The sequence below is a fragment of the Lissotriton helveticus genome, chromosome 4_1, assembly GCF_964261635.1.
Source record: "Lissotriton helveticus chromosome 4_1, aLisHel1.1, whole genome shotgun sequence".
Taxonomy (NCBI): domain Eukaryota; kingdom Metazoa; phylum Chordata; class Amphibia; order Caudata; family Salamandridae; genus Lissotriton; species Lissotriton helveticus.
The window spans coordinates 1,890,822,609-1,890,845,301 of NC_136063.1; the positions used below are offsets into that span (position 1 = coordinate 1,890,822,609).

At 44.0% G+C, this 22,693-nt stretch overlaps 1 protein-coding gene across 5 annotated transcripts in view; it reads right to left on the reverse strand.

Annotated features, from left to right (window-relative positions):
- The window catches only part of LOC144827736 (sodium- and chloride-dependent neutral and basic amino acid transporter B(0+)-like), a 269,399-nt gene that overhangs the window by 55,086 nt on the left and 191,620 nt on the right, over nt 1–22,693 (reverse strand). For all 5 annotated transcript variants that reach the window (XM_078685949.1, XM_078685946.1, XM_078685947.1 and 2 more), the window contains 2 exons: nt 10,680–10,779; nt 2,836–2,945 (listed from right to left, as the gene is read on the reverse strand). In XM_078685949.1, the coding sequence (XP_078542075.1) occupies nt 2,836–2,945; nt 10,680–10,779 (210 nt within the window). The remainder of the gene's footprint in view (nt 1–2,835; nt 2,946–10,679; nt 10,780–22,693) is intronic.

A 22,693-nucleotide genomic window follows, 5' to 3' on the forward strand; every position in this document is an offset into this window, starting at 1 on the left:
CCACACCCTTTCATCTCATTCATGAAACAGGCCCCTTTGATAACCTCTTCCTCCTTGCCCGATTGTTCGGCCCGACCCCAGGCCCTCACTTAGCCCAACAGATGCGGTTTATTGCCTCTACAGTAGGACCTCGCCTCACTTCAAAGGAGCGGGGATTAATCAATGCCCTCACACCCCTAGATCCGATCGATTACCCGCATTTCTGTTCCCAGCGGAATACCCAGCTGCGCGATAGCCAGCATGCTGAGATTAGGGGTGGGGACTCCTACTGTAGATGTGTGGGAGCGGACCTGAACCGGGGATTCCAAAGACGCCTTTCTCCGGACTTCAAAGCATTACTAAGAATGTGTTGCATGTAATAAAGTAATAAACCAGTGTATAAGAGGCCAGGCCTCAGAGATGTCGAGAGAGCACCTCGAGAAGATACCCTGTTGTCTGATTTGACGTGTTGTGTTCCGTCGGAAATAAACTCCTGTTTCCTGCCTTCCAGTCTCCAGCGCCTGCCTCTTTATTTGGGTAATCGTGCGTTGGGTGAGAAGCGGCTAACGCCGGGCAAACCTAGAAAAGGGGTAAACGACCTGATCTGCCTGAACCCTTTTTCCACACATCCCGCGCTGTGGGAGCCCTCAGCTGGCTAAGTGCCCCCAGGCACGAGCTGCTGTCAGTCGTGGCAGCGTACCGCTAGGGGTGCTGGGAGTGGCAGTCATTAGTCTGTGGCACAATGGTTAGAGGAGCAAGGAAACCGGCAAAGAAACAGCAACAGGTGGGAATGGTAATGCCTGCAATCTACCTGATTATAGTTGCAATTATCCACGGCCCTATTCACACAGTTTTTTTGTTGACTAGATGGAACTTACATATACAAATGTAAGAATAAATACAGAAGAAGCAATGCTCACTCAAACAAACCTTGTGAACCAGGTCCCTAAATAAGGCAACATGTGGGTCAGGGTAATTTGGCTGATCTTCGCAATGGGTAGGTAAACTTTTAGAATAATATAACGATAACGGACGTAAAAGAATAAGAGGCAAGTAAAGATACATAATTTGATCCCCAGGAATGTGGGATAGACTAAAATAATATTTTTGACTTATTGACCCCCTAGCCAGTTTAGCGGACTAGAATCTGAATTTGGTTCCCACATACATTTAAAGAGCATGCTTAAGAACATACCTAAGAAATTATTGATACCAAGAATGATCTGCATAATGTTTACATATGCCATTGCCCGGGACAGATGCTACTATTCTGATGCATAGTCAAAGTAAAAACAGGGAATAAATGAATCCATGAGGTAATCACACTTTTACAGCATAGTTTCGGAACCATGCTCTCCATTATCACTTTGTGATTCTGACCATTATTGTCGATATTTTGGAAAATTCTGCTAGACAACGTTCTGACCATGAATGTATGTATGTGGATTTATATAGCACTGATCTAACCAATGTAATAGGTGCTGGACTGGAGCATAAAAGTTACGGTTCGTGAGCGAAGGAAGGAAGGGTGGGTGGGTGGGTAGTGCTTTTAGAGGTATTGGAGGAGGAAAGGGTGCTGGGGAAACCTTGATGGGTAGACGGAAGTAGCGGATTAGTTGAAGGTTTTTTTAGGGCAGCCCATGTTGGCTGTTGAGGCTAAAATAATGACCCAAAACGTATATGTTGATGAGGAGTTAGCTGAGAAGCAGGGTCCTAAATTCTATTTTTAAGTGTGTGGGGGGAGGAGGGAGAATCCTGGCAGATATCTACTGAGGTGGCTTTCCACACACTTCCGGGCACAGCAGGAAAGGGCTTCGAGTCTTTCACTTCCTTATATTTCTTGCTCTCTGACCTGTAGTACTGTTGCTGCTGGTTTGTCGAGGTGTCTTAAGGTCCTGGTTTCCAATGCCTGTTAAAGTGGATGTCGCACATTTGAACACCTAATGGGTGATGCAAATGGGTTTGAAGATGCCATTTTATAGCAAAGCTTAAGTAATTCTGAAAGGCACAGTTTTGGTGCAGTGTTGGTACACAGTATCCTCCACTGCCTACTACATGGTGTGTGGACAAACTCTTCAATGACTATTCACCAAAAGGAGAGCCTTGAAATGGGCAGACTTATTTCATTAAAAAGTTGTGGGTAATTTTCTTTACTGTAGCTGTGACCAACCTTTACCTTCGAGTACTGCAAAGAATATCAGATTTTAAGGATAGATTTATAAGCGACCCAAGACAGACTGCAGACTTGATTAGGGTACAGGATGTGGAGCAGGACTGCAGTTATTGGGGCAATGTTGCTTGTAGGCATACGTTATAAGTGAATGGTTGAACCTGTAAAAGAGGATGGTCAGCTCCAGTTTGTGTGGGTCTGGCATATGGCTGCAGCCAGGGCACAAGTCCTAAAAAAAAGAAGTGGGGGGACGCTGACGTCACGACAGGAAGTGACGCCACGAAAGGTGGCTTGCACTCACTTGCAGTTTATAGTTATCGATCTCCCGGTAAAATAAGTGGGGGGACGCCGTCCACCCGCGTGGTACCCCGACTCGAGCCCTGGAACTTTAGATAGCTAAGTGGATTTTGTAAATTTTTGTAGAGCCATGTTGGGATGGATTCGGGTAGAATGCACCATCATCTTCATGAAAGCTTTGAGTAGGGGACAGCAGTTGGAGTGTTTTCACCCTAATCCTGAGCGTTTTCCATTTGTTTACTTTTTTGCTGTGGAGGTAGGTGTTTAATTATCTATGAATCGAAACACTGACACACAGGTGAAGTATCAAGGCTTTTTAGGTGGCACCGGAATCATATAGAACATATGAAAATAACAGATGTGAATAATACTTAATGGTGCTACCTTACCAGCAAGAGACATGGGGATATGAAGAACCAGCAGAGTCTCCACCACGCCCAGAAGACCCAGTGCTTTTTACCAATCATCATCTCTATGTCTTCAATAAACCGGTTTCCTCCTGTTGAGTTGTAAATGTTCAGATATTATGTGGTATAGAATGATCAGGTGACATTATTAAGTGATCTCCCTGTACATTAGCTCTGGTGTCACCTGTTGATTTCATTGTCAAATTACAGAATTTCTCAGTTGCATTATGGAAAATCATGTATTTATTAAGTCGACGATAAATATAATCAATCTACAATGCTATTCCAACGACTTGAAAACTGTGTACAGCACTACAGGGTCAAATATGTTTCAACTAATACTTGCAATACTTTTAAAATGATTTAAAATAGTTAAAATAGTCCACATGAATGGAGCACATTTACTCAATTATAGCGCAACACAGTAGGAGAAAGAAAGGCAGAGCCATATTTCCTCTGCTGCTACTCTCTTCTCTTGCTGCAAACAGGCTGCCTTGTACCATGAACACACATTTACACTACAGTGAAAAGGTGTGCGCATGATGTCCTATCCAGTACAAAATCCTATATGCATTTTATTTACATTTCGCCCACTGGATGTGTGCAGTTCTGTACACAAGTAATAAGTTATATATATATATGGAGAAATAAATATATATTTCTCCTAGTTAACACCTGACTCAAAGAGGTGTTATTTCTTAACGCAAAGGCAGGTCTGAAAAACTTTGTAGATTTGGCCTTGCAAAAAAAACATGGGTAGTGTTGTAGTATGCTGAAGTACCATCCATGAAATGGTCTCTTGAATCAAAGTAGTGCACATGGGCACTATTTGCGCAACCTTAAGGGCAGCTTTCCAGCACGAAAATGTTTTGCCCTGTAAAGTAAATGTTATCCGACTTTGCCCCGCTTTGTGTCACTTTGTTTTTTTGGGGAAGCTCAAAGCCTTGAAAAATCCAATACTTAATTTGAAAAAACGATAAGAACCGGGGCCCAAACTTTTGAGAGGCACCTTTAGTGGGATTTTCGGGCAGGAGGACATAGGTTTAGTTTCCTCGTAATGAGGTAGAGGGGAGGGGCGATGAGAAATGTGAGAAGGCAGGGAGGTGTGTTGGTAACCCCCCAAGCCTAATAAAAGCGTTTGTCTCGAGGGTGTAGCCCTCTTTGTCCACTCGCCTCGGGATTGCTGGAGGGTCGCAGCTGGAAGTGATTTGGCTTGCAGCTGGGCGATCGGGCCTGTGGGGAAGAGTGCATTATGCCGCGTTGCTAGGGGAGAAGAGATGGCTCAACGCGCAGATCTAGCTATTCATGGAGCTGGGGGCCAGGGTTCGAAACTAGGCATCGGCAGTAGCAAAGCGCTTTGGAGATACAATTTAGGAGCAGGGGGCCAGGGTTCGAGACTCGGCATTGGCTCAACTTCAAAGCTTTTTAAAAAAAGAAAAAATATATAAATATAATTTTGGGCGACGGCGTGGGGCCTTGAAAGATTCATGTTGGCTTTGAGGAGGTTGGTTTGGTGGGTTGTTATGGCGTGGGCTTCCTTTGGAAATGTATGGATAATAATAATAATAATGGTGATGAGGAAAATAAAGGTGACTTTGCATTTCTTGGTTGAGAGGTGGGATGGAGATGCAAGGGGAGGCCAGATGGTGGCATGATGCACGGGGGCGCTGGTTTAGTAGGTAGGCCAAGCGCTCTCCATGGAAGTTGGTGATGCTCGCATGTTAATCCGGGGTATCTAGCTAGTGAGTATGCTGGGTATCTCGTGCTGGAGGTGTTCGTGGTTGGTTATGCATGCGCGGCATGGCGCAGCGGGGGCACTGGGGTAGTGAGTATCCATAGTGCCTAGCCCATGGGAGCGCGATACGCATGAGGTCATGGCAGTGCGCAGGCATGAGTAAGGAGAAGGGGTGAAGAATGGGTGTGGCGAGTGTTTAATTTTCCTTTCATTTCTTTAGTGGGCAGGATGCCGACAAAGCGAACGCGGGGGGGCAAAGTGACCCCGGCAACGGCGGAGGATTTTCGATCTTTGTCGGCATTGCGGAAGGTTGCGAAGAAAGGTGGCATCGACTGGGCTCTGAAAACACTGGCTCAGGGCGCAGGAGAGAGTTTGCAACAGGAGCCCCCTTTACCTAAACGCATAAGGCGGACGCCAGCACGTTTTAAGGACGTACAGCGGGAGAGGGCCAAACAAGTCCCAGAATCAAGGATGAACACTGAAGGTGAGGCGGTGGCAGTGGGCCAACCTCTGACAGGCACGGACAATAGGCAGGGTGCTGTTGCTGCCCCACAGAGGGGTACAGCGCAAGTAGAGTGGAGTGCAGTAGGGGGGCATCCACAGAGTCTGGCACCATCCACAATGCCAGCGCCGGTAGTGCCAAATAGTCCACAAATTCCAGCAGCTCAAGGAGCTGTTGTGGCGGTGCCAACGGTGGCTATATAGGCATCACCATCCACCTCACAGGTTTCAGTGCCAGTGGTGGCGCAGCAAGGGGGGGGGGTGGCACAGGTGTGGGTGCAGTCAGGAGGAGTGGTACAGTCACCAGTGGTAGTCGCTACTCCGGCACAAGGCCCAGTGAGTAATGCAGGGGCGTCAGGGGTTGGTACGGTTGCAGTGCCACCGTCGGGACCTCCTGCGATGGTGGTATCAGTGCAGACACCCCTCTTACAGAGCCCAGTACTGTATGGTTCAATGTCACTGGCAGTGACGCCGTCAGCGAGTATCACATGGCAAGTGCCGGTGGACACCAAGGAAAAGATTTTCAGGGGTGAATATGTTGATGTTTTCGATCTGATCAATGCGGGGGTAGTCCCAGGGAAGAGCAGAGCAGGCAAAGAAGGGGAATTCAAACAGAAGAAGGTTTGGGTGGAGTGGTCGTTGAAGAATTGGGTGACCGGGTTCGCTATTTACGCCGCAATCATGGTGAAGCGGTTCCTGGCGTTGGCGGCTCAGTTGATAAGCTACATGTCGTTGATTCATGGAGCAGCGTCAGAATTTCAGGGCACGGCTTGGCTGCAATATGACACCAAATTTAGGCAGATTAAGGCGGTGAGGCCTGAAGTGGCTTGCGATCAGTGGGAGATAAATATATGGCAGGGGGAATTTTTCTCTGCTGCGCCAGTTAGCAAGGCCACACATCCTTTTTGGGGAGACAGGGGAGTTGGGGATAAGAAGCAAGCATGCTGGCAGTTCAACAAGAATGAATGTAACAAGGGTGCCGCCAGCAAATTCAGGCATATCTGTTCCTTCTGTGGAATGCAAGGGCATCCAGAGACCAAGTGTTACAAAAAAGGGGGGAAACCAAAGGAACAGCGCACCCCAGCCAACGCACAAATTAAGGGCCGCCCGGCCCAATCCTCATAACAATTTGCAGACTCCCATGCACCTTCAGGTGCTGGCCTACCTGCTCGATAGATACGAGAGGCGGGCAGAAGCTCATTTTTATATCAGGGTTTCAGATTTGGCTTTCATATCCCATCTAGTGCCCAGCTCACCGCAGTTCCCCCTCGCAATCAGCAGTCAGTGCTGCTAAACCCAGAGGTGGCCAGGGAGAAAATTATGAAGGAAATAGCGCTGGGGAGGGTGGCTGGCCCCTTTCAGCAATTGCCAAGGCCGTATTTAGTGTGTTCACTACTGGGGTTGGTACCAAAAAAGGAGGAGGGCAAATATCGCCTTATTCATAATTTATCGAGTCCATCTGGGTCGTCAGTCAATGAGGGGTTGGATCCAGAACTGTGTGCAGTGCGTTACACCATTTTTGACACCGCTATTCAGAAATTGCAGAGGCTGGGGGAGGGAGCTCTCATGGCCAAGTCAGATATTGAGTCTGCTTTTCGCCTCCTTCCGGTTGATCCAGAGGGCACTAGGTTGTTAGGTTTCACGTTTGAGGTGAAGTTCTTCATGGACCTATGTATGCCGATGGGCAGCCACGGCCCGTGGAGGGAGTTTTGGTGGGGCGGAGAGGCGGGGCGGGTGAGGGGCAGGGTGGGGGGTGCTAAAAACCAGAGTATGGATAATTGAAGGTAAGTAAACAATTTAATAAATAAAGCAAATTTTGTAGCGCAACCTCCATCACATTTTGCGATGCAGGGTGCGCTACGAAATTAGTTTTATTTATTAAAGTGTTTACTTACCTTCAATTATTCATACTCCGGTTTTTAGCATCACCCCACCCTGCCCCTCCCCCGCCCCGCCTCACCGAAACTCCCTCCACAGGCCGTGGCTGCCGATGGGTTGTTCCATTGCGTGTGCAGTGTTTGAAATGTTTAGCCCTTTTTTTAAATGGGCAGTGCAGGATGCACTGGGCACGAGTGATGTGGTGCATTATTTGGACGATTTCCTGTTCCTGGGGCCACCTAATTCGTTGGCTTGCAGGGAGGTATTGCTGGGTTTCCAGCGGATGGAGAATACGCTGGGGGTGCCTATGGCAGCAGGAAAAACTGAAGGGCCAACAACTTGCATAACCTTCCTGGGCATTGAGATAGATACAATTGACGGGGTATGCAGACTTCCATGTGACAAAGTAAGGGCTTTTCAAATGTCAGTAGAGGAGTGTTTGGGGTCACGCAAGGTCACTTTGCACAAATTGCAGGTTTTGGTGGGGCAGCTCAATTTTGCATTACGGGTTATACCCATGGGCAGGGTCTTTTCTAGGAATATCGCGAGGGCAATGTCAGGATTGAAAGCGAAGCATCATCATACTAGGTTATCGGCTGAAGTGAAGGACGATTTGGCCACATGGAAATATTTTATGGAGCGTTGCAATGGGTTGTGATATGGCAACGACGAGTACGAGCTAACAGATCTGGAGCTTTACACAGACGCAGCAGGCAGTGTTGGTTTTGGGGCAGTGTTGGGATCAAAGTGGTGTATGCAGCACTGGCCTGTGGAATGGGTCAGGGTGGGTCTGACTCGTAACATCACATTTTTGGAGTTATTTCCCATTATAGTTTCGCTGCATTTGTGGGGTGGTTTGCTGGAAAACAGGCGCATTGTGTTTTGGTCGGACAGTATGTTCGTAGTGTGGGCAGTGAACAGTCAAAGGGCAAAATGTCCATGGGTGCTCCGTTTGCTAAAAGAACTAGTGCCAGTTTGCCTCAGGCGCAATGTGTACTTTACTGCTAAGCATGTCCCAGGGGTGGACAACTCAGTAGCTGATGCACTGTCTTGTTTTAAGTTGACAGATTTCAGAGCCCGATGGCCGCAAGCGGACGTTCAGATGACGGCTTTCCTTTGGAGCCTGTGGAAGCTTGGTGCCCCATTGCTCCTGACCTGATAGCGGCTTCTATTGCGCCCACGACTAAGAGTATGTATGAGAAGGCTTGGCAGTTATACTTAATGGTCCTCAAGGTGGCAGGGCGCACAGACACTTTTAAACCAGAAGGGGTGCTTCGGTTCATTGTCCGGCATAGAGGAAGGAAGGTCGCTATAGCTGGTTAGGAGGCAATTGTCGGCCATTGCGTTCTTTGCAGGTTTGAAAGGTGTGTCCGACCCCACTAAGGAGACGCGTGTCAAGCGGGCAATAAAGGGGTGGGAACGGCTGGCACCCAGGGTACAGGATAATAGGAGACCCACAAATGCTGGTAGGCTGGTAAATATCTTGGGAGTTTTGCCGCGGGTGTGCGGGTCTCCATACGAGACGCATCTGCTCAGTTTAGCGTATTCATTGGCCTTTTTCGGGGCCTTTCGGATATCAGAGCTTTTACCAAGCTCAGAAGCGGACAGGGAAAGGGGCATCCACATGGTGGATGTGGTACTGGCGGCTGGCTTGATCCAGATTAGAGTGAGGAGATCAAAAATGGACCCTTTAGGTAAAGGTGTTTGGGTCCAGCTCAGGGCAGTTCAGGGAGCTTGCTATTGCCCAGTGGCGTTGGCAGCGAAGTTCATGCAGGTGAGGCAAGGCGGGGAGCATAGTTTTTTGGCACATGCTGATCGAACACCATTGACACAGTTTCAGTTTACTCATCTATGCAAGCGGGCCCTGTTGTTGTTAGGGGAAGATACTGCTAATTTCACATCACATTCATTCCGTATTGGGGCAGCCACAACAGCAGCTACTACAGGCCTCTCATCGGATGCCATCATGAGGGTGGGTAGGTGGAGGTCATCTTGCTTTGAACGATCTGTTAGACCGCTGCTTGTTTAAACAGGGGGCGGGAGAAGGTGGCCTGTTACCAAAGCCCCTATCTCCTTTCTTTCGGTTTCTTTATTTTGATTCTCAAGCAGTGGTGGCGAGGCAGTGGAAGCAGGTATGCTGGTGTGGAGATACGGTTATACACAGAGCAGGGCAATGGTTCAACACGTCCAAGGAGGAAAGAGGGCAAAGGGTTTCAATCACCATTGGATAGGGATTCCGGGGCAACGGTTGGAAGAGCTCATAACGCATCTACAGGGAGTGTTGGATAAGGGTATGCCCGTACCAAGCGCGTTGGTGATTCATTCAGGGGGTGAAAGCATGATTCCGGCTGGCAGGAGGGGGGTGAAGGAGTTTCTGTTCTCTACACTCATGGGTAAGGAAGGCGTTTCCAGATACCATCATATGTTGGTCGGAGGTGCTACCTCGAAAGGTGTGGGATGACAATGCGCCACCGGGCGTGTTGAATACGTCGGTGAGAAAACTCAATCGGGAGGTGGCGAAGCTATTGGTTGGGCCGAAGGTGTGCTCTGTTAGGCATAGCTTGTTACAGGCATCTAACTTGGAATGTTTTCTGGCAGATGGGGTGCATCTGTCCAGGGAGGGCTGGAATTGTTAGTCAAAACCATATTGGGGGCCATAACTTTACATCTGGAAGGTGGAGCGTTTTTGGGGGAGGTCGAGAGCGCCAGTTGGCTCCTCGTCCTGTGGCGGGGTCCCGGGAAGCAGAAAAGGGTAGGGACTCCGTTTGGCAGGGACTGTCTGATCCTAGAACACGGAGCCAGTCATTGGGGCTCCGGGCTGGCAGGAGAGGGGGTGCCGTCCTGCTGGTGGTCCTGGACTCTCCGGCTGTACCAGAGTAGCCGGTGTTTGGAGGAAGCAAGATGGTGAGAGAGGGGATGTGCCAGGAAGTCGCTGATAGACACCTCACATGGAAGTAGTGGAGAGGGGCTGGTTGTGTCCTGCTGGTACAACACGCCTCAATTGCAGTTCTGGCGATGAAAATTGTAAATACATAATAACCCATGGTACAAAATGTGTGCAACCTTATATGCATCAATGTGTGTTGGTTTGGTTTAATAAAATTGGTCAAAGGTTGACAGTTTATCAATAATGAAAACATGGCGTTGTCCGAGAAATAATAAAGGCTACGCAGTGAAGACCAACACTTGTAAGGTGTTTTTGTGGGGGGAAACGGGGTCAAGGGGGGGGGTCTATGGTCAATAGTGTGGAGGACGAATTGCACGCGATATGCCCACTATGCTCAGCAGCCACAGTTAGTGCCATAGAATGTCAGGAGTGCCAAATACAAAGTATGTGTAGTCTTACTTCTACCGCATGTATCGTTAATCAAACACAAATCACACTCTGTCTTTCAAACTTTCAGGTTCTTTCTCTTCCCTTCTTCCTCTTGTTCACTATTTGTCCACCTTCTTTCCCCTTTTTGTGTTTCTCTCTTGCACTGGATCAAAGCCGGTTGGGAAAAAGTAAGTACCACTTTCCAAAATGAGTGCTGGTGGACCCCACCTGCAACTAGGGCGAAATGTAAGCACTGGAAAAATCTGCCTGATTGTTTATAAAGGGGAGTACAAACAGAATGCCTGTTTGGAGCGCACGGAGGAAGCTTATAGAAATTCATTTTACTACTCATTACCTTAACAGTCTTTTACAGTTAGGAACACTAAGTTTGTTTACCATAAATCCAGCACACTCCTACGAGTTCCAGCACTGCAGCAATCAGGATGCCCCATCCAGCACAAAAATGATCAATCAAATCGACCCAGAAAATTCCTGCCTGTAAAGATAACAAAACATGTTTTTCAAGTTTTTGACCCACACAGTAGAAAGCATTCCAAAAATAAATGTGGTCTTAAATGTTTCCTTTATTTACAAATTAACATCAGAGGCTGTGGGCTCCTCCACAATGGCAGAGGAGCGTCGCACCACTGACTCCGAGCAAGCAGGTAAAAAATAAAACGATCTACTCTAGTTGTTTTATTTTTCATTTGCTGGCTTTGAGCCAGTGTGTGCAGGGAGGGATGCGGCAGGAGCCATGGGAGGGGAAAATGGAGAGGTTTGTGCACTTATAAGTGCAAGTGTGTTTGGCCAGTCATCTCCAATGGGTTGTATTGAACAGCCTGGTTGGAGAAACAGCACAAACTCCCTGTCCTGAGTGGAGCATCAAAGCAGCCCGCTAAGGCCAATCCCTGCTCTGATCTCATATCATGAGAGCAGCGCGGGGACTTCACAAGGAGTCTCTGCTGCTGGCCCATTGTCTGCTAGGACCAGAAGCAGTAGAACACAGAGGCGCGAGGAGTGATGTGGCCTACAGCTTCAGGTGTTTTTTTTCCTCATCATTAAGCTCCCAAGCTCACTCTACCGCACTCCCCCACCCCACCACCTCTTAATTTTGTTGGCCACCACTGACCAACCTCTGCAGAATCCACTGGGCCTCACCTTTTTAGTGAAGATTTTTCTGCACTGTAATTCTAAGAGCCCGATTCACAAAGGTAAATTTACACTTTAGTGTACATTTATGATTGTTTGCTATTCACAAAGGGATATAGGAGTAGATAGGACGGTACTATCGTTTTATGTGCAGAGACTACACACTTGTAAATATAGTACTAAATCCCTTTGTGAATATCAAACAATCAAACTTACACAAAAGTTATGTTATGCAGGTTTATATAGCGCATGGATACCCCAGCAACGGGGCGTCCCTGCGCTTGCAGACATGCCCAACGGCAGAACACAGCGGACACAGATGACAGAGTGACCGACACCCGAAATACGGGGAACTTTAGATGGAGGAAAACAGCCACGTTTTAATTTGTTTTCTGAAGAGCTGGTGATTCATAGTGGCACGTGCTTTTAAAGGGATAGAGTTCCAAAGTATTGGGGCCTTGTGCTTGAATGAACGTCCCCCAGTATAAGAAACGTATAAGTTTACCTTTGGGAATCGGGCTCTGAGATTCTAAGGTTGAAAGTTGGTGAATATCACACCTGGATTCTTCATGTATTGGTATTATCGGGCCTTTCTGCCTAGTAAATTGCGAGGTTCTAGCAATGACTTCACACCTTTGCTATGTTCAAGAAGGGAATACACCAAACATAAGGATTATAAATCTCACTTAAAATGGAAACTAAATGTGTATGGTGTCTTTATTTCCCTTAAATGATATTCTAAACCAATATGAATAGCCTTTCCCTACAACATCATTTAATTTGGGATGCATCCTACCCGGCCTCACCAATATAATACACTCACCATTCCCTGCATTACCTGCCCGATCTCCATGAAGGGAGTGCTGCAAGAAGTTTATAGTCCCCACAAACCTACTTGTGTGTAGGTGTTCCTCTACTATTGTGTAGACGCTCCAATCAACAGTGCACTTTTAAGTGTGGGTGTGGCGGACACTTGCAGAAGGGATGCTGAAGCACACCGACCAGCAGACATCAATAATCTCATTAACGAGAACAGCGGTCCAATGACGCAGGACATGTCTCAAGAGCTCAGGAAATGGATTTGCTAAAGCTAGACATTGCAACAGTAAGGCAGAATGGAATGTAAGAGTCAGCTATCAGTATCATGCTGATAATTCCATGTCTTTGGTGTCCTCACACGTTGGTTTACCCAATTAAATGGCAGAAGGAGTTGGGATCAAGTATAGAAACCATAATCCAACGTATTTTCCCAGAGACAGACATGAGAGTCAGAACTGCAGAGCATTCTTTTGTATAATCAGTTTTGTTAGTTTCTAAATTTTCCTTACTTTGTCAATGTTTCTAATTACATCCATATTTGTTTAGCAACCTTTTGTACTTACAAACTGTATTTTAAAATATGATTTTTTTAGTTCAAATATGTTATTGATTATATAAAAGAGAAGTATATTGCTAATACAACCAATCAGAATCAAGAAATAATACATTAGTACCCAATAATTTAATAATTTAAAAAAAAGATTTCATAACAGAAGTCAGTGGGTGGATGAAAAAAATGAATAATAAGGATATCAGTATTTAAAAAGATAAGCAAGTAACAATCATAACACATAGTAAATGTTATAAAATTCATAAAAAAACAATACAAAACCCAGAGATATGGCGTGGGCAAAATCACTATATATATATCCTGACGGAGGCTTATATCAGTTATATTGTTTAATAGGAGAAATCAAACAGCAAGATAAAATGGGGAAAGAAAAAAAGAAAAAGTGGGGAAAAGACAGAAGGAGAAAAATAAAGGAGTCAAAGACGTAGAAGGGGACATCTGCTTCAGTGAAATAAATTAAGAAATGGAATCAAAGGGATACTGAGGTACCAACCCTTGAGAGGACAAGTTCATATAGTTGTCCAAAGACCGCCATACGTTACTAGAAATGAAAGGTGAGCAATGCTTGTTCTCAACCAAAGTATGAGCTCCACGAAGGTATGAGACCCATACCCACTATGTATGATAAGATAGGCGATGAAAGGATTTCCATTCTGTTTATAGGAGTTTAACAGCAATGGCTAAGAGTAAATATTTTAGCTCCAGACCCGTATTATCAAGGGGTGAAGGAATAACTGTAGCCCATGGACCCAATAGAATCATAGGTAAACATCAATGATAAGTGTTTCTGTATCTTGCCCCAGAAAGGTTGTAGTAATGTACATTCAAAAAACATATGTTGATGGGTACCTGGTACTAAGTTACAGTTCCAACAAAGATTGGAATCTTCAAGTTTCAACTTGTATAAACAAGCCGGGGTCAATGAAGGAGATTTAATGTAAAGAAATTAGATTGAATAAGTGAAGGAGCAATTTTATTATGTGGAGACTATTCCTAATCAGTTGCCAAATATCCTGAGAAATATGTTTAAAAATGGCATCAGCAAAATGATGGGACCATTTAACATACATGATTGTAGATTGTGAAGGGAGTGGAGTGGATAAAAATGTATAAAGTTTAGACACAGTATGGCTTGAGTGAAAACATGTATCGAGAAGTGATACAATAACTGAATCTGTAAAGTGGGATAATTTCGAAAGTTTAACCTTCAATTTAAAAAAAAGAATAAAAATCCATGCTACTGAGGTTATATGTTTTGGCTAAGAACGAAGGGAATCGGGTCATGATTAGAATCATAAAGATCCTTCACAAATCCGATACAGTTAGCAGCTCACGAAGAGGCCGTAATAGGATCGATATCAGTACCAAGTATAGGATTGTGCCATAAAGAGGACCATCTTGATTTATGAATAGGTTTGGATACTTTTTTTGTCAATACATTTTAGTGCATTATTCGGATCTTGTATTGTATGCAGAGAATGATCAAACCCAAGTTTAGAAGCTGTAAGAAAGGAAGTAGTTGAATAGGGTGTACACAGCTCACATTCAATATTAAGCAAAGGGGGTAAATGGTGGTAGTCCGGTAAGAACCAAAAAGCACCTTGAGATGCAAGCAACGTGATCTGATACAAGTTCCAATCTGGGAAATTACATCCGCCCAGGTTAGAAGGTTTCCTAAGGTGTTTAGCAGCAATTCTAGCTTTCATCCTTCCATAGAAATTTTGAAGAAATTGAATCAATCCCATGAAAGGTAGAAGAAGAAAACTTTTTAGGTAACATTGAGGATAACAAAATAATTGTTGGGGTAATCATTTTAAGAGTTTGTAATGTTCCCCACCAAGAAATATATTTAGGAGCCCAGGAATACAACAAATCTTTAACTTTAGATATGATGTGGGATTCTTTATAAGTGATGGTATCAGATATATCCTTACAGAACCCAAGTATTTAATAGAAGTCAACTCATTCAAAACCGTAGTCACCCATGTGAGCAGAAAATCACAACGAGTTGAGGGGGATCATTTCAGTTTTTTCTTTGTCAAGAATGTACTCGGAAACAAACGAGAAATCCTGAATGATGTTAGAAATAGCAGGATTCGCTGTTGCAATATCCTCTGTAAAAATAAGAACATCATCAGTGTAAGCAGCTGTTTTAAGTGTGTATGAACCAAATTGAAAGCCTTTTGATACTCTGGCTCAAATTTAGTAGGCAAAGGAGTGGGTCTATAGACAAGAAAAAAAGAAGGGGTGAAAAAGGGCACCCTTGTCAAGTACCTTGACTAAGATTAAAAAAAGAAAGACATTGCACCATTAATTCTAATATTAGTTTTGGCTGTGCATAGAGCAACATAATATATTGATAAAGGAGTCACAGAGGTTATGAGATTCTAGCTCTGCTTGTAAGAAAGGCCAAGAGACTTGGTCGAAAGCCTTTTTGATGTCAAGTGCCCTCATCGCTGATGGTAATACAGAAAGTTTTGCTTTCTCTAAAATATGGAAAAAGGTCAGAATATGGTCTCTAGCGAGTCTTCCCTTAACGAAGCCTGTTTGGGAGTCCTGGATAAGATTAGGAACATGACCCTTTAAACATTTAGCCAAGATCTTAGCAAAGATTTTACCTTCCATATTTAATAATGAAATTGGATGAAACTTTAGGATCAGAATGATCTTTCCCCTTCTTCGAAATTACTACAATAATACCTTCAGCAGCTTAGCCAGAGACTTAGCCAGAAAGAACATAATTGTCAAAGACCTTATGTAAGATAATGGATTATGAGGGGGAAAATGTTTTATAAAAAGTCAATAGGGAACCCATTTGGGCCCAGAGCCTTCCCCAAGCGAATAGCCTTAATAGCTTGAATGATGTTGTCAGTATCAATCAGCATCCCCAATTCAATCATATCGGGATGTGAAATAGTATTAGTAGGAATCGAATCAAGAAACTGCTGGCAAGCCATCTTGAAACATTGATCCTTAGGTGTGTACAGAGTTTCATAAAAATCATGTAAGACAACAAGAGTATGAAATTTCTTTCACCCACTTTTATCCATAATATGTGAGTAGCTGTAGTGTTTGTGTTTTGGTATTTTAGGGTGGCGGGGACTTTTGAGCATGGACATCAATGTAAGCTCTTTTATTGACAGAGTTGAAAGAGTATATCAAATGTTTTATATCTTGTAGGAGCGATTTATCGTTAGAGTGTCTAAATAATTCCTCTTTTTGTTTCACATCATCCCCCAATGACTGAAGAGATTTTTGAAAGACGCTATTTCGTTTAGACTTTTTTTAATAATGTGACCCCGTATAGTACATTTAAGTGCATCCCACAATATTATTGGGGAATTCACTGAAGACTCATACCTTTGAAGAAATTATCAATCTCCTCATTAAGTTCTTTAACGTCATCCTATCTTCCAAAATTTCTGTACTAAGGCGCCAATTTCAGGGGCCTCTAATATCTGAGAAATTAAGGATAGTTAAAGAGACCGCTGTGTGATCAGAATTAAATATTGGATAAATTGTAACATACATAGTATGTTTTAAAAGAGAAGCATCCGCCAAAAGTTAATAAATACGAGAGAAGCTAGAATGTGGAGAGGAGAAAAACAAGAAATCATTGCCTGTAGGACAATGCAATCTTCCTACATCAACAAGGTGATGAGACGAGCACATATTGAGCATGTGTTTATGCGCCATTAGGGGGTCGAAACTTAAAAGCAAGGTGTCTATCCAAAATTGGATCAAGGGGAAGATTGAAATCTCTGCCTACAATGGTTCGTGAATTCTGTGGAACATCAGTACGTTTTTTTATGGAACTCCAAAAAAAGGATCGCCAATACTTGGGGCATATAAGTTCATAATATAAAGATGCTTCGAACCATTAGTCAACCACCTGTCATTGGTATGTTCAGTTGTAACAATTGATAGACTAGAGCTTTTGGAAATCAGATTAACAACTCAATTTTTCTTCCCCGCAGCCTCGGAACAAGCAACATCAAGAACCTAATCTTTCCTCAGAAGAAGTGTCTCTTTACAAGCTATTTTAGTTTCTGGGAGTAGAACCACATCCCCAGATAAACGTTTGCAGTAGTCTAAAATGCTGGCTCTTAACAGGGTGATTTAAACCCCAAACATTAAGTGAAACTACATTTAAACCAGGTATAGAGATGTACGAGACAACAAAAATGAATGAATCTGTTAAAAAGAACAAGGGGCAGCCAAGAAAAAGTGAAAACTAAAGGAAATAAAACATGCATCCGAAAATAAAATGAAGCAGATGTCCCAGAAATAGGGTAGAACGAAAGGAATTGAGAAATAGAGGAAGAAAAAGAAAGAGCAAAAGTACTCTGTAGGAGACAAATAGCATGGGGGAAGCAAAGTGGAAAAGCAACAGCAGAGGCTATCAACCTTGTTAAAGACAGCTCAGCAATAAACAGACCGCTGATCGACGAACAAGTATAGTACTTTCAGGAGTATTAGTATAATACTAAAACTTACAAATAAGGATAAACAGTGTAAATACAATAAATATAATGTAAACAAACATATAAAAGATAGGTAATATTTCATGAATAAATACAATATATGGAATAATTAGCCAGCTCTAAAATGGAAGAATAATAAAAAAACAGAACATTTCATACAGTTAAAAAACCTATTAGTTCACAATTACATATAAGTAGAGTATCTAACGTAGGATGAAATTCATGAGCAAAGAAACATAGATATAATAAAGTCTGAGATAGAAATACATTAAAAGATTAGATTAAAAAATAAAAAATCAATAGTAAATACATGCATAAAAAAAAAAAATCCTAAAATAATTGGCAATCTGATGAAGATCAATAAATAGTAGGTGCTTGTCTAAATATCATCAACACAAGGCACCGAGAAAAAAAGAAGAAATAGAGTACAAGATAGAATAAACAAACCAAACAGAATAAACCAACCAAACAGGAGAACGAAAAATCGAAGAGTAAGATGAAGGAAAATAGGGTACAGGAAATAGAAAATAGAGTACTAACCTTTAGCAAGAAATGAATGAAAGAAAGAGAAATCAAGTGATAAGCCACATTATAAAGAGAAACAGACAAACATTTAGTTTATAAAGAAATTGTCTCCAAGAGGTAAAGTGCAAAACACAGGATTACACATTATTCTCAAAATCAGTGCATATTATATAGCAGAAATGACCACGGTACATCAAAACTATGGCATAGGACTGGTGTAGACCCATAATTTTGTTGCTGATCAACGGTATCAGAGAACTATATAATATAGAACTAGATTACCCCTTGAAAAGATCATTGAAAAAGGAAAGACGGAATAAGAAGTAAAGGATAAAAGTGGAAGAAATAAATGAATAAAGCATCAAATAATTACTGATCTTGAAATATTAGAAAAGAGGAAAAGATCGAAATGCATATAAATTTTAAGATATATCAATAATAATCAGATATAACAATATAACTGCTAGGAACCATATAAAGTAGGTCAGCCCACAAAGTACAAATCAATACTAAGGCTATAAACCCAAACAGTACAAAAGGGCATACAAGTATGGTCAACCAACACTGTATAGAATAAAACCAAAGATGTAACCTTGATTAATAACTAAATTAAATATACCACATTACCCTGTCCTAAATGAAAGAGTACCAATTGATAAAGAAGAAAGGCACCAGCATCAATACTAGATAATGAGAAAATATTAGTTAGAGACCATGTCAATTATATAAAAACAGAGAAGAGAATTACCAGGAAGAGAATCGGAGTCCATTTGCGATTCAGATTGATTATCAAAAAATGTTGTGAGATCTGAAGGCTCATAAAAGAACTGTGGGCGGCCTTTGAAAGTGATCCGGAATCTTGAGGGACCAGCAAAAGATAATGGGATATTTAAATCAGTAAGTCTCTGCATAAATTCAGAAAGCCTTTACGGCAGATCACAGGGTCTCTAACAGTCTTGTGAGATGGATATTCTGTGACTCTCCCACTGTATAGACCTAATTTTCCTAATTTGTGCCAGAATTATATCTGTATGTTGGTGGCGCAAAGGTTTAGAAATCAAAGGCCATGGAGAGGACATCGACCTTGGTTTGAAGGTTGGAACTCTGAGCAAGCTCTATCACAAAATCTTTACTGAAGGAAATATTCAAGGTATTTGGGATCCATATAAGCAAGAAATCAATTACTGAAGGGACAGATTTCTCACACTCCTCCGACAATCCAAAAATACAAAGATTGTTTCTTCTATTACGATCTTCTTGTTCTGTGAGATCTCTCCTCAGAGCAATAATAGAGCGCTCCATATTTTGGATATGCTACGCCTGTTTATTTGTAAAGTCTTCCACATTACTTATTCTAGATTTTGTATTGGAAATACGTATTGAGAGCAACTTAAGATCATTGCGAAATGCAGCCAGCTTTACCTGAAGTAAATCAGTATGTTTTAGTGGTTTGTGCGATATCATGTACAGTTTTAAGCTTAAGTAGAATCGCTTCCAAAGTAGAAGAATCAAGGTTACTCTTGGTTGGCGATTCCAGAGTAGGAGAGGTTTGTTTAGAGCGCTTTAAATAACCTTTGGAGTCTCGGTCTTTTGTGTTGACCCCCCCATGCCTTCCACAATTCAGAAAGGGTCACAACAACTGCCACTAGAAAAAATTTGAGAAGGATAAACAGCCCAGATTTGGCAATGTAGGGCAGGTCGAATAGTACAATATGAGACCAACTTTACGTCCGCTGTGGTTGTTTAAGTGACTCAAGACGTGAAGAGAAACCTCCTTTCGTTATATATGGTAGCTATGAACAGAGAGTTGTGTTGAGCCAAAGAGATGTAGAAAAAATCTTAAACTAAAATAACAATGTAGGAACTTTAAAGAGGAGACCGCAACCTCATATCATGTTGTGAGGAAAACTTCACAGCCGGCTACCATTTTGGAAGAGAACGTCTTTTTTTGTAAAACATTTTTTATTAGGAAAAAACAAACATCAGCAATAGCATAACAATACAGAAGGAGCAGTATGATGGGCATCAGTGGTACAGTAGGTAATATTACAAAATACAATCATGTAAGGTGGAAGGTCTAGGGCGACGGAGGATCATCCCACGCAGGGGCCAGAGGGGGCTGACATATTTCTCCACGATAGGAGTTCCACAAGTACCACACACGAGACCCTTTTTTGGGACATCCACGCGACATATACAGTCTTTCCTCTAAACATTGCCCAGTCCATGTCTTTTTCCCAATCCTGTGCTATGGGCGGAACTGATGCCCCCCATCGCTGGGCAATATTCCTCTTGGCCGGCATTAGCCCCAATCTTACCCACTGCGTCAGACATTCAAGTCAGTGGGTTCCCAGATGTTTAGGAGACACCTACGGGCCTCCACCCGGAGTTGCACTGACAGAACAGTATTGATAATGTCGTGAATATCACGGCAGTAGGGTTGGATCTGTGTACATTCCCAAACTATGTGAAAAAAGGTCCCCAGCTGGCCACAGCCCCACCTACAGGCACCCTCTTCTAACCTCCCCATTCGTACCAGTTGGGGCCCCGTTACATAAATACGGTGGAGAAGTTTTAATTGGACAAGACGGAGACAGGCTGGTATTGCTACGACTCTGGGAGAGGAGACTGCCCCCTACCATTCCTATTCATCCATTTCTATGACCTCTCTGGTCCACTTTTCTCGGAGAGCCTGGAGAGGATCAGAGATGTTGTTGACAAGTTTTTATATATCAGGGAAACGGTGCTGTCAGGGAGATGACCATCCAGCACCCTATCTTCCAGTGGGGATGATTCCGGCAGTGTGGACCCGGGCTGTAAATGCGTGTGAAGTGCCTGTCGAACCTGTGTGTATTGAAAGCGCTCTGATTTGGCCAGGTTATAATGCTGCTGCAGCGCTGCAAAAGACTTAATATCAGATTTGTCCCACAAATCCCTTGTGCATGCAATACCTATTAGATCCCATTTGTCGAATCCCTTACACTTCCACAGATCACCCAATTGCTAAGAATCCCATAACGGGGTTGCAAGCGTCAGCTTCTGTCTCCAGCCTAGGTGATTGGTGGCTACATGCCAGACGTGTACTGTATGTTTGGTGGGACCCATAAGTGGGTAGCGCGAGGTCTAGAATTAAGGGGTCCAGAATAAAGGGCTCTGCTAAAGGTCCCCCAAGAAAGGAGACACCTATCCATGTTATATCCCGGGTCACAAGGCTGGGCATAGGTGCAATGGTTGATAGAGGACAGATGAGACGCCCAATAATACAATAGTATGTCTGGGAGACGGATGCCTCCGTCATACCAGTTTAGGGAAAGTTTGCTGAGAGCGATGCGAGGTTTACCGTTCCACAGTAGGTCCCGTTGGAGGCTCTGGGCCTCTCGGAAATAGGACGTGGGTATCGGATCCATGGAATTCTGAAGGCCATACAGGAATCGGGGTAGGAACATCTTAAAAAGGGCGGCCTTACCTAGAAGGGAGAGGGGGAGCGACTTCCGCCTGGCAATGTCTTTGTGCAGCTGAAGCAGCGGGGCAGGAGGTTGAGGGAATAGCGAAGAGAGGAGTCTAGAGAAAGGAAGATACCCAGATACGTAAACCCTTCGATACAAGTTTGTAGTGGGCACCCATGGGGCGGAATCGGGGGCTCACCCACCACCACGAACAGGAGGGATTTGCTCCCATTTAAGGAATTACCGGAGTACCGGCCAAAGATCGTGAAAATATCCAAGACCACTATCAAAGATCTCCATGGGGAGGACAAGTACAGAAGGATGTCGTCCGCGTAAAGAGAAATACGGTCTTGCCAGTCTGAAGACCAACACATACCCCTGATCATCAGGTCCTGACGTATCCACGCTGCCAGCGGCTCCAACAATAGGGCAAACAGCAATGGGGACAAGGGGCAGCCCAGTCGGGTCCCTCTACCCAGCTCGAAGGCGGACGACTTCTTGTTGTTAACCACCACTTGGGTCAGAGGTTGGGAATACAGTAACTGCACCCCCTGTATGTATTTGGGGCCAAATCCCAGCCCATAGGTATGGCTATTAGATGATGTCAAAGGCCATGGAAACTATAATCGCAGGTTCCAATATAGTAGCCGCCCTGCCCAGAACTCCATGAACTCTGCGTAGGTTCAGCACTGTGTTAAGGTGCAGTATGAAACCGAATTGGTCCAGGTGGACAAAGGTCCCGATCGCCGTCAAGAGGAGAGTAGCAAGGAGCTTGACCAAGATCTTGGGATCAGCGTTCAACAGGGATATCGGTCGGTAGGAACCACATTCGGTCTTGGGCTTCTAGTCTTTGTGAATAGTCACTATTGTGGTAGTAAGTTGGTCTATTGGCAAGATTCCCGCTTGCCTCGAGTCCTCATACATGGCCCGCAAACACCTGGCCAATTTGTCTGGTTGGAGTTTGTAGAACTCAATAGGTAGCCCGTTAGGACCAGTGGCTTTACCCCGGATGAGCGATCGTATGGCTGCCTCTATTTCGTCGTTGGACATGTCACTGTTCATGAAGTCGTGTTCGACCACCTACAGTTTGGGTAGAGCTATGTCGTTAACCAGCTGGCGGGAATCCTCTACAGGGTATGGGGCCGCCGAGGTTTAAACAGTCTTGTAGTGGGCCGTGAAACAGTCTGCAATAGCTTGCGGGTCCGACAGGGAAGTACCCTCTTGTCCTTGAAGTTCAGGCACTAGTCTGCTTGCCCACTCTCTTATCCAACCAGGCCAGGAGGGTGTCGGTGCCGGTCCCCAGAGACCACCGAATTCAAGTCCCCTCCCAGCACCAAGAGGGCCTTTGGGATCTCCAACAGCAGAGTTCCCAATTCCCTGAACTTGGTTGCCTGAAGGCCCGGAGGTACATAAATC